Here is a 13556-nt window from a genome sequence, read left to right on the forward strand (position 1 = left end):
TAGATTGATTTCCCTACCGTTCGGGGGAAATATTTACCCCACCGAAGTCAGCTGGCTCGCGTCGCAATATGTACCAAGCATGCGTGTTTTATCTACAAAAGAATGAAAACTAAATATTATGGTGATAGCACTACTTTTCACAACGAGTGACACCACGAATGACAAGATGAGATACAATTCGATATTGCTTCCATCACAAAATGATTATCATTGTATTCACCCCCATTTCTTATCTGTCTAAGGATTAGAAAGTTTTCTCTCTTTTTTAATATTTTTAAAAAGAACTTTTAAATTTCCAGGACGTGCACTGTTTTTTTTTATTTGTCTTTCCTTTTTCTGTAAAGGTTTACTACTAAACAGCACGTGCTTTAATCTCTATTGTTTAAGTGTCTAAAAAAAAGTTATAGGAAACTCTCTTTTCTTCACAGTGGGTATACCTCTGCTGCATCAATGATCGTATTTGGGAGTAGATGCAGGTGTACAAGTACATTTTTTTTTTTTAAATGGAAACGTATCTTCATCACAAAAATGGCAACAGTTGACGTCTTTTTCGTTGTCTGTTCCGATGTCATGCTGGTCTGACAAAACCAACAGCCAAAACGAGGCATTACACCACACCACTCGCGCTGTAGCAAGGCCCCAAGCCCACCGCGGCTTGGCAACAATTTTTTTTTTCTCCGGGAGATATTTATTCAGCAGTTTAAATCAGCCGGCTATAAATTACCACTAGGATCCAAAATAAGGGGGATTTAGGAAGCTGATCTTGAGGGGGAGAGAGTGGGAGGGTATTATGAGGAGGGGAAAATGCAAAGAAAACAAACTCGAGGATGCGTACATTCGTGGATTAAACCAATATTTAATGGTCCGATTCTTCGAAGTGAGTCTTACAGGACTTTTTGTATTCTTTAATATGACTTAAAGGGAAAATACAACATTTGCAAACATCAAAAAATAAAACTACCAATTCATTTTGAAATACCTTGCTGGACTGTTAGTGAATGACAGTGTAAAGCATCCTGTAAAATCATGGCACCTGGTATACTGTCATTTTCAAGAAAAGTGGTATTTTTGTATCAATTTCCAACGCTGGTCGGCCGACCAGCGTTGGAAAAAACTGGCTTTTTTCAAATACTGGCCCCAATTGACCATCGCACTTGTTTGCAATCGATTACACACCTATGAACGGGTACAAGCCAGCTAGACTGGTTCCCTGACCTTACAATTCCCCAATGTATGTAAACTGCTCTGTTTCTTCTTATATGGAGTCAGGGAACCAGACTACAGGAAAATGATTGTTTTTCTTGTTTTTTTATAGTATTTTCGAACCCAAAACCTCAAAAAAGTCAGTGTAACTATATTTGCTATATATTTCCAACCCCCCAATTCCATCCATTTCTGAAAATTACAGCAAAAGCAAATGATGTATATTCCCTTTAACTATATCACTCAGTTTGATATATATGGATATTGTCTGGGTGAAAAACAACCCAGTATGTTCTCATTGATCTCTATTGTGCAACATTTATTTAAGGGCCGATATTAGTCAAAAGTATACGTGGCGTTGCGCACTGTGACTCATTTTGTGGTGTTAGGTTGCATTTGAAGTTATACTTGAGTTTGAAACAATTTGCTAAGGTGAGCATGCGACTTGTGCAAAGAACAAGCTCGAAATTATCTCGGAAGCTGCGGGCCAACGAACTCGTGTTAATGCATGAGTGACGTGATTGTGCCATGTAGTTCCTGGAAGAAGTACCGGTAAAAATGAAGTTTTTAACCCTTGTGACCCCATGATGACCTTTGCCGGTCAGTGGAGACCCATTAAAGTGACACAAAGGAGGGACAGGGCCTGAGGGACGAGTTGATATATAGCCATGCAAGGCTGCATTGGAACGTTTGTTACTAACTAACTAACTAACTAACTAACTAACGGAGAGACACGACGAGTTGCTAAGCTGCTGTCCGCAGCTATATACTGCGGTAGCTTCTCGCTTGTATGTTGGCAAGACCTATAACATTTTCAACGGAAAGGTAATAATGGTAAAGTCATTCCTTAATGGGTTTTGAGTGCTGATCATCTCCAGGGCAACATTCACGGTAGAACTCAAAAGACTTCCGGAGTAGCTCGGCGTGACCATGGAAATACACACCAACACCATACTTTCCTTGTGGTAAAAAAAAACTACCGAAGCGTGTGGCAATTAAGCGTTTGGGCGTGTTTCCAGAAGAAAATTCCGAAGGAAAAATTCCATACGACCCGTATGGTTTTGGTACGCGCGATATAAGTGAATTAAATACTCAAGTAAACACAGAATTTCAAGGGATGGTTTCAGCTCGCATATTGGTTGTGGACAAGCAAACGTAGGCCTACACTGATCGGTATGATGACATGTTACGGTTTAGTTTCTTTGTACATGAATAGAAAAATGCCTAGTTGGGCCCAGGCCCAAGGACGACAATCACAATGACCAAAGCAAAGACCATCTGGACTGTTAATCCGGACGAACAATAGTCGATAATTTGATTTTAGAGACCGTTTGGCGAACAGACTGAGACGTCAGATGAATATATTTATTAACGCCAAATCAGGGTTAATCAAAGAATACATCACCTTTTATGAGTGGTCACTGCAAAATAAATGAGTCACTGTCAATTATGGTAAAACGTTGTACGAAGTTGCTAATGTCGACCTATGTGAACACTGAACAAGGTGTTATATTCCCCTAAGTTACACTCTAATAACTATGTTTAGCCATCATACATAATCTTGCTATCACTTTGTAGAAAAACATGTCAGAAGTTAAACATGTGTCCAATTCTTAAACATCGAGTTCAATTGCTAAACACTATCCATCAATACCCTCAACATGCTTAGCATTTAAACATGTTAACAAAGTGAGCAACAAAGTGTCTAGAAAAGTGTTCAAGTGCTAGATAAAGTTTTAGCAGTGTAAAAAATATATATCTAGCAGTTTTCGTGCCTTAATTTGGTAGCCAATTCTCCATTTATAATTTTTTTTCTTACGAAAGACCTTTTCTTGTTGCAAGGAAAACTGACTAACAGTGGACGACCCCAAAAGAGGAATAAAATAAAAGCCGACTTCATTACTTAATTGCACCTGTCATTTGTATTGTTTTTCGGAACGGTAGTTTTACATAATGATAATTAAAACGTGCATCTATTGCATAGCAAACGCAGCTCTATCACTTTCCGCTTGCTTAGACCTAAAACGTGAAATCTTTACATGACTTTTGTCGTGGCTTTAACAGTAACATCAAAATAATGACCTAGAATCGAAGCATTCAACTTGTACAAGGCGGGGCATGGCCTGTACATGTACATTGCTATAAAGTCTTTTTTTTCAGGGCATTTTCTACCAACATGTCTAGAAATGTGCCACGACGTTCTGCCAGGTACGGAATGTGAAGATTTCTATTGCTGCAGCCGCCTTGACGTCGACATGACCTTAAAGGCTCGTCTATCGTGTTCCTATCACTCTCAAAAGCTCCGGGTCAGATTGACCTGGAATCAGGCTCCAATGGGGCCTGACCCCTTTTTCGGGTCAAAATGGCACTTTTCCGGGTCAAAATGGCACTTTTCTGGGTCAAAATGGCACTTTTCGTGTTAAAAATGACACATTTGATTTAGTTTTGACACGGAAAGTGTCATTTTTATCCGGTGAAAAAAAATAATTTTGACCCGGCAAAGTATCATTTTGACGCGGTAAAATGTCAGGCCCCGGATTCCGGGTCATATCTGACCCGGTACTTTTTAGAGTGTTAAACTACAATTTACAAGGAATTTGATTCATGTCATATGGCGTGTCGACATTATTCATTACTACATGGACAATAAATTATATTTGTGTACGTGTATGAAACTCAATCACTACAAGAAAAATGGTGTTTACACCATTGGCAATATAATAGTTACACAGAATATTATTTCACACTTTTTTTTTGTTCACATGATTTACGCCTAACTGTGCATGTACACTATATAATTATCGTTTGCGATCTTTGTACTACAATCAATTGCACTCACTGCATGGTGGACACTTCGAAAGGTTACCGTAAAATTCAAGGCATATAGGATCATTTGCTTTTCATGAATTTTGTTTGTTTCCAATAATAACACCACTCGCAATCCAAAGAAGAATGTTCAAAACCTAACCTGTTGGAAGTTTCATCTCCGTGAATATTGAAATTTTCGAAAAAAGATCGAAAAACCATGCATAACCTTTTGATCACGAAATACGTACGCCTCGTCAATAGAATTCTTTATTTAAAAAAAAAAAATTTCTACCACATTCACAGTGATTGATCGCTGGATACCACCTTTTTTATTCTTGATTTCTTTGAAAAGGCAGCAAGCCAGACGGAATAATGTCATGGGGTGTTTAGTACCAGTACGATCTTACATAACTATGTAGCACGATATGTAACAGAGGGAACACCCCCCCCCCCTCTTTTGTGTTGATCATTGTGTGGCCAGAATCCGCAGGAATTCGTTTGAGTTATCTAGGGGAATATGTTAGGTAACATTAGTCTAGGGTGTGTATAGGGTATACGGTATAGGGAGATTAGGGGTACCCCTCTGTCACATATCGTGCTGGGTATACGATCTTAAATCCAAGTAAGCTTTTAAATAATAATTCGGGTTACTGTCTTTTGGGATAAATGTAAATGTTCCTATGTGTCTTTAAATTTGAAAAAGGAGCCTCTCTCGTAGGAACGCAGGCATCCCTTAAATGTCATTGAAGTTGATGGGACCATGTAGGGTTTTCTTCGAGATGGAATGAGCGGTCGTTATAACGGGGGAGGAACTCAATCAGAGGCATCAAAAAGTCGGCGTGCTCGCAGGGTGACATTTGGCGGGGAAAAAAATACCGCGCCAATCAGGGGTGTCTGAAAAGTGCGCCAAACACGGAGAAGCGCGCGCCCAGGCAAGGATATGACCTAAATATGGCACGAATGGGGCTTTGTTTTTATCCGGGATGCTGTGCACAGCATCGCCAAATTCGGGAGATAATTATCTACTGATCACGCTAGAACGGTGCGAAAATGCCTCTGGAAAAAAGTGTGGGGGAAAGAGGGGGTTAAAAAGGCAGCTCAGAAGTTATTGCCCAAGACTTGACTTCCTACATCCCCTCTCCGCTCTTCATTCTACGGAGCAAGTTGAGCGTGCAATGAACGGCCTTTACATAAAAGGGTCGCCCTCGACGTTTTGATAAACCACTTTCTCTCCCACTTCCAATTTCCGAACAAGGCTGTCTCTTATGGCTTGGTCCCCACCACCCACACATCGCATTCCGTCTCTTTTCCATCTCATCCGTCGATCCCTGTACAACCCACTGCACAGCACAATCGACTACACATCAGAGGCATTTAAGGGAACAGCCCTTTACAGACAAGCATATTCATCATATTCCTCCCCCATCGACTCGCCCAGAATATTATTGACTACAGAGAGAAGCTAGAGACCCCAAAGCACAGCAGCCAAGCCAAACTGCCTCTCTAGCTCTCCGAATATAAAACAATATATCATACGGTCCCTAAATAAGACTATGCTCGGTCTCTCCGGACCATTAGACGTGTATTACTTCCCCAAAGCTGGTGACATTCTGCATTTGCGATGATCCCAGCTAGCGGGAGCAAGACGCCCGCAGGCTCACAACACCCAAAAGTCATAATATTCCGAGTCCCAAATCGCCATGCCCATCGCTTGTTTGTTTCCGTTCGACTGATGCATAGATGTACAATGTATTATTGTTTCACAAAAAAATACAGCTAAGACGCTTTCAAATAGGGTAAACTCCCTGAATCTCAAATGAATTAGGTGGTAACAGGCAAAATGATAAAGCGGAAGGTACAATACAACAAAATTAGTTTTAAGACAGACGTTGATCTTATGTTCTTTGATCAAAATACGAAGTGGCAAGTATATCAAAAATGGCGTCGTAGTTTGCTCTCTTTTTTTTTAGCTGTCGTCTACTTCTGTCTACACCAAAAGACTGTATTAATTTTAGGAGGGGTAAATAATTAAGAGAAGACATCACTTCATATGTGATAAGTGGACTGCCTGTATTTTACAACTGTCAATAATAGTCCTGAGACACAGTGACGTCACGTTTTGTTTACATGTGCGCTTTCTTACGGGAGCCTGGTTGGGACGAGAGCCACCGAGCTGCCGAAGTGACACATGTAGACAAAGCGTCCATTCACATGTACGTTGCTGAAACTGCTTTAAATTTCTAATCTTTGCGCGTAGTCCAAAGTTTCCTACAAATCGTGACTGCGGGGGTTGAGGTATAGTGGACACAGTCAGTTTCTTCTGCTAAAAACATTCATCTTCAGCAGTCGAGAAAGATTCCATACGATAAGTTGTGTGCACTGACGAGGAATGTGCAATTTTATATTGGCTTGGGATTTATCCATGAACACTAACTAAACGACTATTCAGCGACAATACAAAGCGCTAACGGCCATCTCCGCTTCATATAACTCTTACACTCTTTTCTGTACACACTTCTTTTCCAAATTGTCAGTCTTCGGCATGTTTAATTTTTTTCCCACAGTATGGAATCCGTTTGTGGTACCAGGATTCAGGAATAAATTGTAAAAAATTAAGTCAAGTAGGCTATGTATTTTAGAGCTTTTTGTATTTAGATATTTAGTGATGAAAAAGAGAGGAGGGTGTGTATTTCCATATATTTTGGAATCGAACCGTGTAAGTCATTTATATTTATTTTTTACAATGTAAACTAGATGGCACCAACAGGCTTTCGTACGATGGCTGCACATGCCACAGACATACACAAATCTAAACATGTCGTAGATTCAAACATGTGCAAAAAATGGGTTCAGGTTAGGTGTTTAGAAATGTTTGAACTCTCTACACAGTTTGTACAGTGTACGTAACAAAACAAGGCCTTCCAAGCTTAATGGCAAACTAGACGAGTTAAAGCAGAACCCTGGCCGACATGGTTCAGTGCTCATGTTAACAGCATACATCTATAGAGCTGGGTTGTAGCTCTATGGTTAAAGCGAGGCCAAAAATGGCGAAGTGGATTTCCTTTTGTAAAAAAGGGGGGGATTTCAATAAAGGGGAAAGTGGGCTACAGACAGAGTTCAACACGTGACACAGACCTGGTGTTACAGAAATACAGGCAGCACTGTTATTCCACTTTTGCAAATAATCTATCACTGTCGCGTTGGATAGTACGTAATCATTCAACGTACACGCACAATTTTCAATGGAAAGATAATTAATGTTTGGTTTGATATGCAGGACACCATATGGATTGCATGCAACAGACTCATGCAGCCTGCTGATATTTAAAATGTCAACACTGTTTACCCTTATGGACATTACTACGACAATTAAATGTTCTATATCAGGAAGAAACTATATGCTGGTGGGAAAACAAGTGTACAATTTTAAAATGCGACTTGTTATAATAGGACTGTTAACTTTAATAATACATATGTGTGACGAAATAAGTTTTATAACGCTAGCGCTGGAGTTCTACATTACCGTACCACGAACATATGTGAATTGGTCTGTATCATCGGTTTATTTTGGTGTCAGTTCAAAGGTGTTTTTTTCCGAAGAGCCATACAATAAGTATTAAAAACAAATATGTTTTGATAAAAAATACTGACGTTTGACTTATATTTCTCACAATACTTCAAGACAAGTGATCCACATTACCGATGCAAATACACTGTAATAAACCAAAATGCAGTTATAAAACATGTTTGCGTCTGTACTTTTTTTTTTTGCCTTTTATCCCCCAATAATACTTCTCCCTGATTATTCAAGCGGTGAATGTCTGTTGTTGGCATTACTTTTTTCTCTCCACCGGAGGGACCCCAGGGCGCTGCGGTTGATGATTGCATAGCGTGCAAGATGTCCCTGCATGGGAAGGTATTCAAGTAGACCCGGACTTTTCCATGTAGGCCTATTGAGACTTATCTTGGCTTGACACGTTTATTGTCACCGAGAATGATAAGAACAGCGAATATAAGTGCAATTCAAAATACTGTATTATACAAGCGATAGCAGCTTTTGAATAAACATTATGTCCATATAGATGTTATTCCCGTTAATAAGGGGGAAATAATATTGATAACATATACTCTAACTTTGTTATATACTGATAACATGTTGATATAGTATGTCGATTTCAACATTTACTTGTGATGGTCTAGTGGTTGCCGGAAATATAATACTCGAATTTGATAGGATATAAAGAAACAGCTTAAACATGATTTGGTGGGTATCTCATGTCTTCACGGATATTGACTCAAGTGAAATTCGACTACATGTATATAAATCACATGTCATGTTACGAATTATACAACCAACGCACGCTTCTTGTCGAGAGACAGTTGACATGTATCTATTGTACTTGTCGTATTTGTGCTTGGAGTATTAGCTATCGCGCATATTTATTTGCTCTCGACACATCCCAACGAAAATATTCTAATGTTTCGAATTATCTGTCCGGCACAACACACTTGCGGGAAGTTTAAAGGTCATTTTGTGCCGTTTTGTTGCTGGTAGACGATCAGAACACAAAACACGGCTCGTGAAATCGAGGTCTAAAATGGAACAGCCCACACGTTGGTTGTTTGGAAATCGCACGTCATTCAACACCGCAACAAAATCTCTACAATGTATTGGTGTATTGACCTTGGTATGCCGTACAACGGACGCCATTTTAAATCTTTCTATTTTTTTGTAAAGAAACAAACAGGTCATCGCCGTCTGAGGCCGTTTGAGAATATTTATTGTTATTCCTGGGTGGTAGGCACAGGGCTGGACAGAGTGAATGTCGGTCTTAAATTGGGGCTTGGGCCACCTCATTCAATAGTCACAGTTCACCTCTAGGTACTAAGCAGGAAAAAACCACGTATAAAACTCTCTGCAATGAACAGGCGTTCAGTAACGGTATTATTGCCGTTTAGCCTATGAATGCACAATGCGGCCTTTTTTTATTCAACTGTGCAGTGCAACTTCATGTCGCCGACATTTTCTGTGGTTTATCGTTACATTATAACATACGTGTCTCAGATTCTGAAAGATATTCCGCCCCAGATATTTAAAAGGTTAACATGAATATTTTTCACTTTAAAACTACTTTTCACTTTAAAAGTAACTATAAATTGAGGGTATTGACTGACCGAATTGCCTCTTTATTTCATCGAGAGGCGCTTGGGTGGGTTTATTGTCAGGAGTGCTCCAGAACCAAATATGTATGTCACTTTGTTTATTGTGGGGGACATTAATGACAAGCATCCGGTGAAAATGCAGGTAGCCTAACCACTGCACAGTATGCTTGATAGAAATTGGAACAAACACATGAACACATACAGTGACACACCAGATGTGATGTTCATGTACACTATGTAAGCTGCATTTTATATGCATTCATTTAGTTTTTTCCTGTGGCATTAGAAACAAGACCTTCCCTCTCAGCCATATTTTTAATGAACCAAAACGCAAGCATGATGCGTATGAAAAGCACATATGCGGATTTATGCAGTATTATTTGGCAGAGGAATAATTCATAGACGCTATCTCCGTCAGCCTAAGGTTCGATTGAGGTAAATGCAAAATATTTACATACGCAATGATCCTCTCTTTTATCATTCAGGTTTTATTCACTTTCATGTTTGCTTCTGAAAATTACATAGGCTCCATGCCAATCTATTCAGCGTGGACAGCGCGCTAGTATGATAGACGCCATTAGTGTTGCTATCTACTGTAGATAGGCGTAATGAGCTATGCAGAGCACCTTAGGGCCTTTCATGACATGATATCATATCACTGTGACATTAAAACTATGCACAAAAACTCGGGTGTTTCTTTTTGTCCGGTTGCTGGGTGCAATGTTGAGAAATTCGCAGCTATGTAATAGAAAATGTAAACATGCTGGCCCGTGTGTGTGTGTGAGTGTAAACATGGAGGCGTACAGTACAAGCCAACCGTGTAGTATTATGGCATATGTGTATATTACCGTTGGTCGGTAAACCATGCATATTATTACCTATAGGCCTACATGTAGGTACCCACGGGCTTTTTAAGAAGAGGATCATTCAGAGTAGCCATGTACATGGATGTCTTCAGGAGACAGCCACCATATTTTCACGTTAATGTATCCGTTGCTTACTCGCTTGGACAAATTGTTGTGTGGTAAACTGTGGTTTGCGTTGGCATTTTGGGTAGAGTGGCGTTTCGCATGTTAAACCCATCCTCGTATCCCCATACCCAATCATATTCTCGGTTCGTAATGCCACGACAACGTGGAGGTATGCGTGGCATCCACTACCCCGCTGCCCACCAGGATGGAAAAGTATTGGTTGCGCACATGCAATATCACAATATCCACAGATGGAAGATATTACATGCACATTCAGTGTGAATACGTAGCACATACAAATGGTGACCTTTCTACTTCTGAACACAAACTGTTCGACGGATGACTATAATTACCAAAAATCCATCTCCCATATATTGTGACAACGATCGGACAAGATACCTAGACCGACATGATGTGGTAATTAAGGATGGGAATATTACGTGTAGCCATGGTCGCACGAATAAATAATGACATGTAGTGCGTCTGCTTACGACTTCAGTTCCTCATGCCAAAATACTAACGGTTGGTCGGACAAACACACTGCCTGAACGCACCAAGCAATATGTAGGCCAGTTGCTCGATGCGTTGTGTTTTCACCATCGCCATGTTTAGTACTGCTGCTGTGCATAGAGGGTATTATGTGCATGAACAGTAACACACGCTGGGGTATTACTAGAAGGAGTTTCACAACACGCGCGTAGGGGCCTATCGGATTTCAACGCTCACTGCATACATACTGCTTGACTGCGGTAATCCATGAAGCAGGTATGGAAATGTGAAAAGCCTCATGAATGATGGATTGTGAATAATTCTGTAGGAATTAAAGTTGAAACAAAAGTGGGAAAAGTCTACTTAGGGCCCACGACAAAAAAAGGACCAATGAGTATTGATGAAAATATATTTTTTTTGGGGGGGGGGGGAGACCAGTCAAGGGTTTGCTATTATGCATACATATACATTAGCATATTTGTGCATAAATTAGCATAGGCCTAATTATATTTGGCCTGATTACGGGGTAATGGTATCTGTGCAGCAGACAGCATGAGCTTTTGCCTTTGAATATCAGGACAGGTGTAAAACAAATATTTACAATAATATTTGTCTTTATGGCACTTCACACCAGAATTGATGACATGTCAATGAATGATAAATTTAAACCGGGTATAATTTACAACTTACAGGTAAATCTGATGACTTTTATCAGGTAAGCCTAAATCCTTTGGTAAAAAAAAATATTTGGTTAAGAAAAAAGAACGATACCTTACCTTACTGTAAAAGAACCACGACAGCTCCGTTTCCACGATCATGACAACAATTCCAAACATTGCAATAACTAGGGCATAATCACTGAGTTGTTTCCGTCTTTCGAACAGAGACCTCCGTAAGCCCAGTCTGTAGCCCGTATTGGCGTGACTGTAGTGGGTTTTACCCTTTTTGCCGCCGCTGCCACCGCTTTTACGGCTAGATCCCTCGGCGGCCCCGTTGCCTTTCATGTCCGCCGCCGAGGAGCGGGCCCAGGACCGCTCCGACCGGTGCAGCTGAAGCGGCGTGAACCGGGGGATGGTACCGTTCACGAGAGCCGACCGGTGGGCCAGGTTGACAAACCGATTGTCACTGGACGGCTCAGCGAGATGTTTGCGTTTCTGTGCAGGTCGCCTGCCGGAGCTGCCGGAGCTGCCGGCGCTACTTTGTGCCCTGTGTGGGTGCTTTCCACTCGTACTCCCACCGATAAAGAACAACTCTTCTTTGGTTGCGCCGTCATGTGTGTCATCTTTGTCTGCCCTCTCCAGTAATCCTGTATGAGCGGTTGTTTGGGGAGAGTCCGGTGTCGAGCCGGCCCCATCCCGTGCCTGCAGTTCGTACTCTTCCCCAGCGTGGTGACTGCAGAGTGGCTCCCAGCCTCCGCCACGGCCATGGTAATCCATGGTCGCACCGGTCGCCTCATGCAGCTGTTGTTGCTTGTCGTTGTCGGCGTCGGTGGTAGGCGTTGTGCGCTTGCCAGATGAGGGCGCCAGCACGCCTGCACACGCTGCCGTCGTCTCGTCGGTCTGCTGACAGAGCAACTGCTCCGTCGAATCTATGCATGATTGCTCATTGGCTGGCGATACCATTACCACTGCCATGCCGACAATCTGGGTGAGTCCACACCATGCATATTAGTCCAACCTCCATCGCATTGTGTCCGTCCCGGAAAGCCAAAGTCGGTCGTCGCCGCTTAATCAGTCGGTGTCGATTGTCCGGTCACCTGGCCGGCGTTGGAAGACAAAAAACTCGATTCCGAATGAAACGATGACGCGATATCTGAAAGCTCCACGTTGCCTCGGCAACCTGGCTTCCCCGCTGCGCGAAATGTTACCTCCCGCCGATTTGTTGACATTTTCCCCTTGTTTTAATATCGCGAGATTTTTATCCCTTTCTCGCCGAATCGCGGGGAAATATAAATACTCCAAGGAGGGCTCGCGGCCCGGGCTCGGGTGATTTATAATTGCCGCTGTACTGTGTGGTATCCTCAGCAATGTAATCTTCGCAATGGGGACTCTCAAAGTCCCTCTCCGCGTTGCTGATTCTCGTATAGCTCGCGGTCGCTGATGTCGCTGAATTAATAATTCCCTCAAAACCGCTACAAAAATACGCAAATACACACTGTCTCCCTCTGATCCAAATCCACAAGGGGAAAACGTAATCAAGGCAGCGGTCAATACTTGCAAATCTGCGCCGTAATTCTCCGAAGCTCGTCTACCTGGCAGAGTCGGTGTCGAGAAGAAACGCAGGGCGATGTGAAAGGATCCAAGATCTCCGAGAATAAAACCCCTCCGCTTCTCGCCAGGATGACTGAAATCTGGAAGTCAGGATATTTCCCCTCTCGCTGTCTCTGCCGTCCAAACGTCAATCTGCTCCGGCGTGGGTCACTCTTAAGGATGACGGTGATTGGGCCCAGTCTGCGCTGCTCTCGACTGATTTAGCATTCACGTCAGCGACACGTAGTCTGGGAGATGGCCACTCGGACCTAAAATCCCGGCCTTTCCTCGCAGCGATTTCCTCCCAGGACATCCATTAAAAAATAAAAGTGGTTATAGTCTTCCGTCTTCACGCAGGAAGGAATGCCTTCGTTGAGTACACTGCTATGCTACCTGCATAAAATGAGAGCGAGAGAGAAAGAGAAGAGCAGACAGGAAACATTAGATTAGTCGAGGATCACTCTCCCATGCGCAAAGAGACACAGAGAACAAGAAACTAATCATACAATTTTTCAACTCGGTCTGTAAAAGATGACCAGAGTCACGGGTCAACTGGTTCATAATGAAAAGCACTGGAGTATGAACTCCGGCTGGATTGTAGAGATAAAGTACCGGTTTACTGTACAGTGACGCGTTTCAGAAATGAGTGTAATTACCGCGGGAAGGACGGCGT

The 13556-nt window shown here is 42.0% G+C and overlaps 1 protein-coding gene across 2 annotated transcripts in view; it reads right to left on the bottom strand.

Moving 5' to 3' along the window:
* LOC119744920 (small conductance calcium-activated potassium channel protein 2-like) overlaps positions 1 to 13298 on the bottom strand; it is an 89876-nt gene extending 76578 nt beyond the window's left edge. For both annotated transcript variants that reach the window (XM_038221121.1, XM_038221119.1), the window contains exon 1: positions 11411 to 13298. In XM_038221121.1, the coding sequence (XP_038077049.1) occupies positions 11411 to 12268 (858 nt within the window). In that variant the 5' untranslated portion in view covers positions 12269 to 13298. The remainder of the gene's footprint in view (positions 1 to 11410) is intronic.
* Positions 13299 to 13556: the final 258 nt, after the last annotated feature.

This window comes from Patiria miniata, unplaced genomic scaffold (assembly GCF_015706575.1).
Source record: "Patiria miniata isolate m_02_andy unplaced genomic scaffold, ASM1570657v1 HiC_scaffold_7, whole genome shotgun sequence".
In the NCBI taxonomy this organism is placed as follows: domain Eukaryota; kingdom Metazoa; phylum Echinodermata; class Asteroidea; order Valvatida; family Asterinidae; genus Patiria; species Patiria miniata.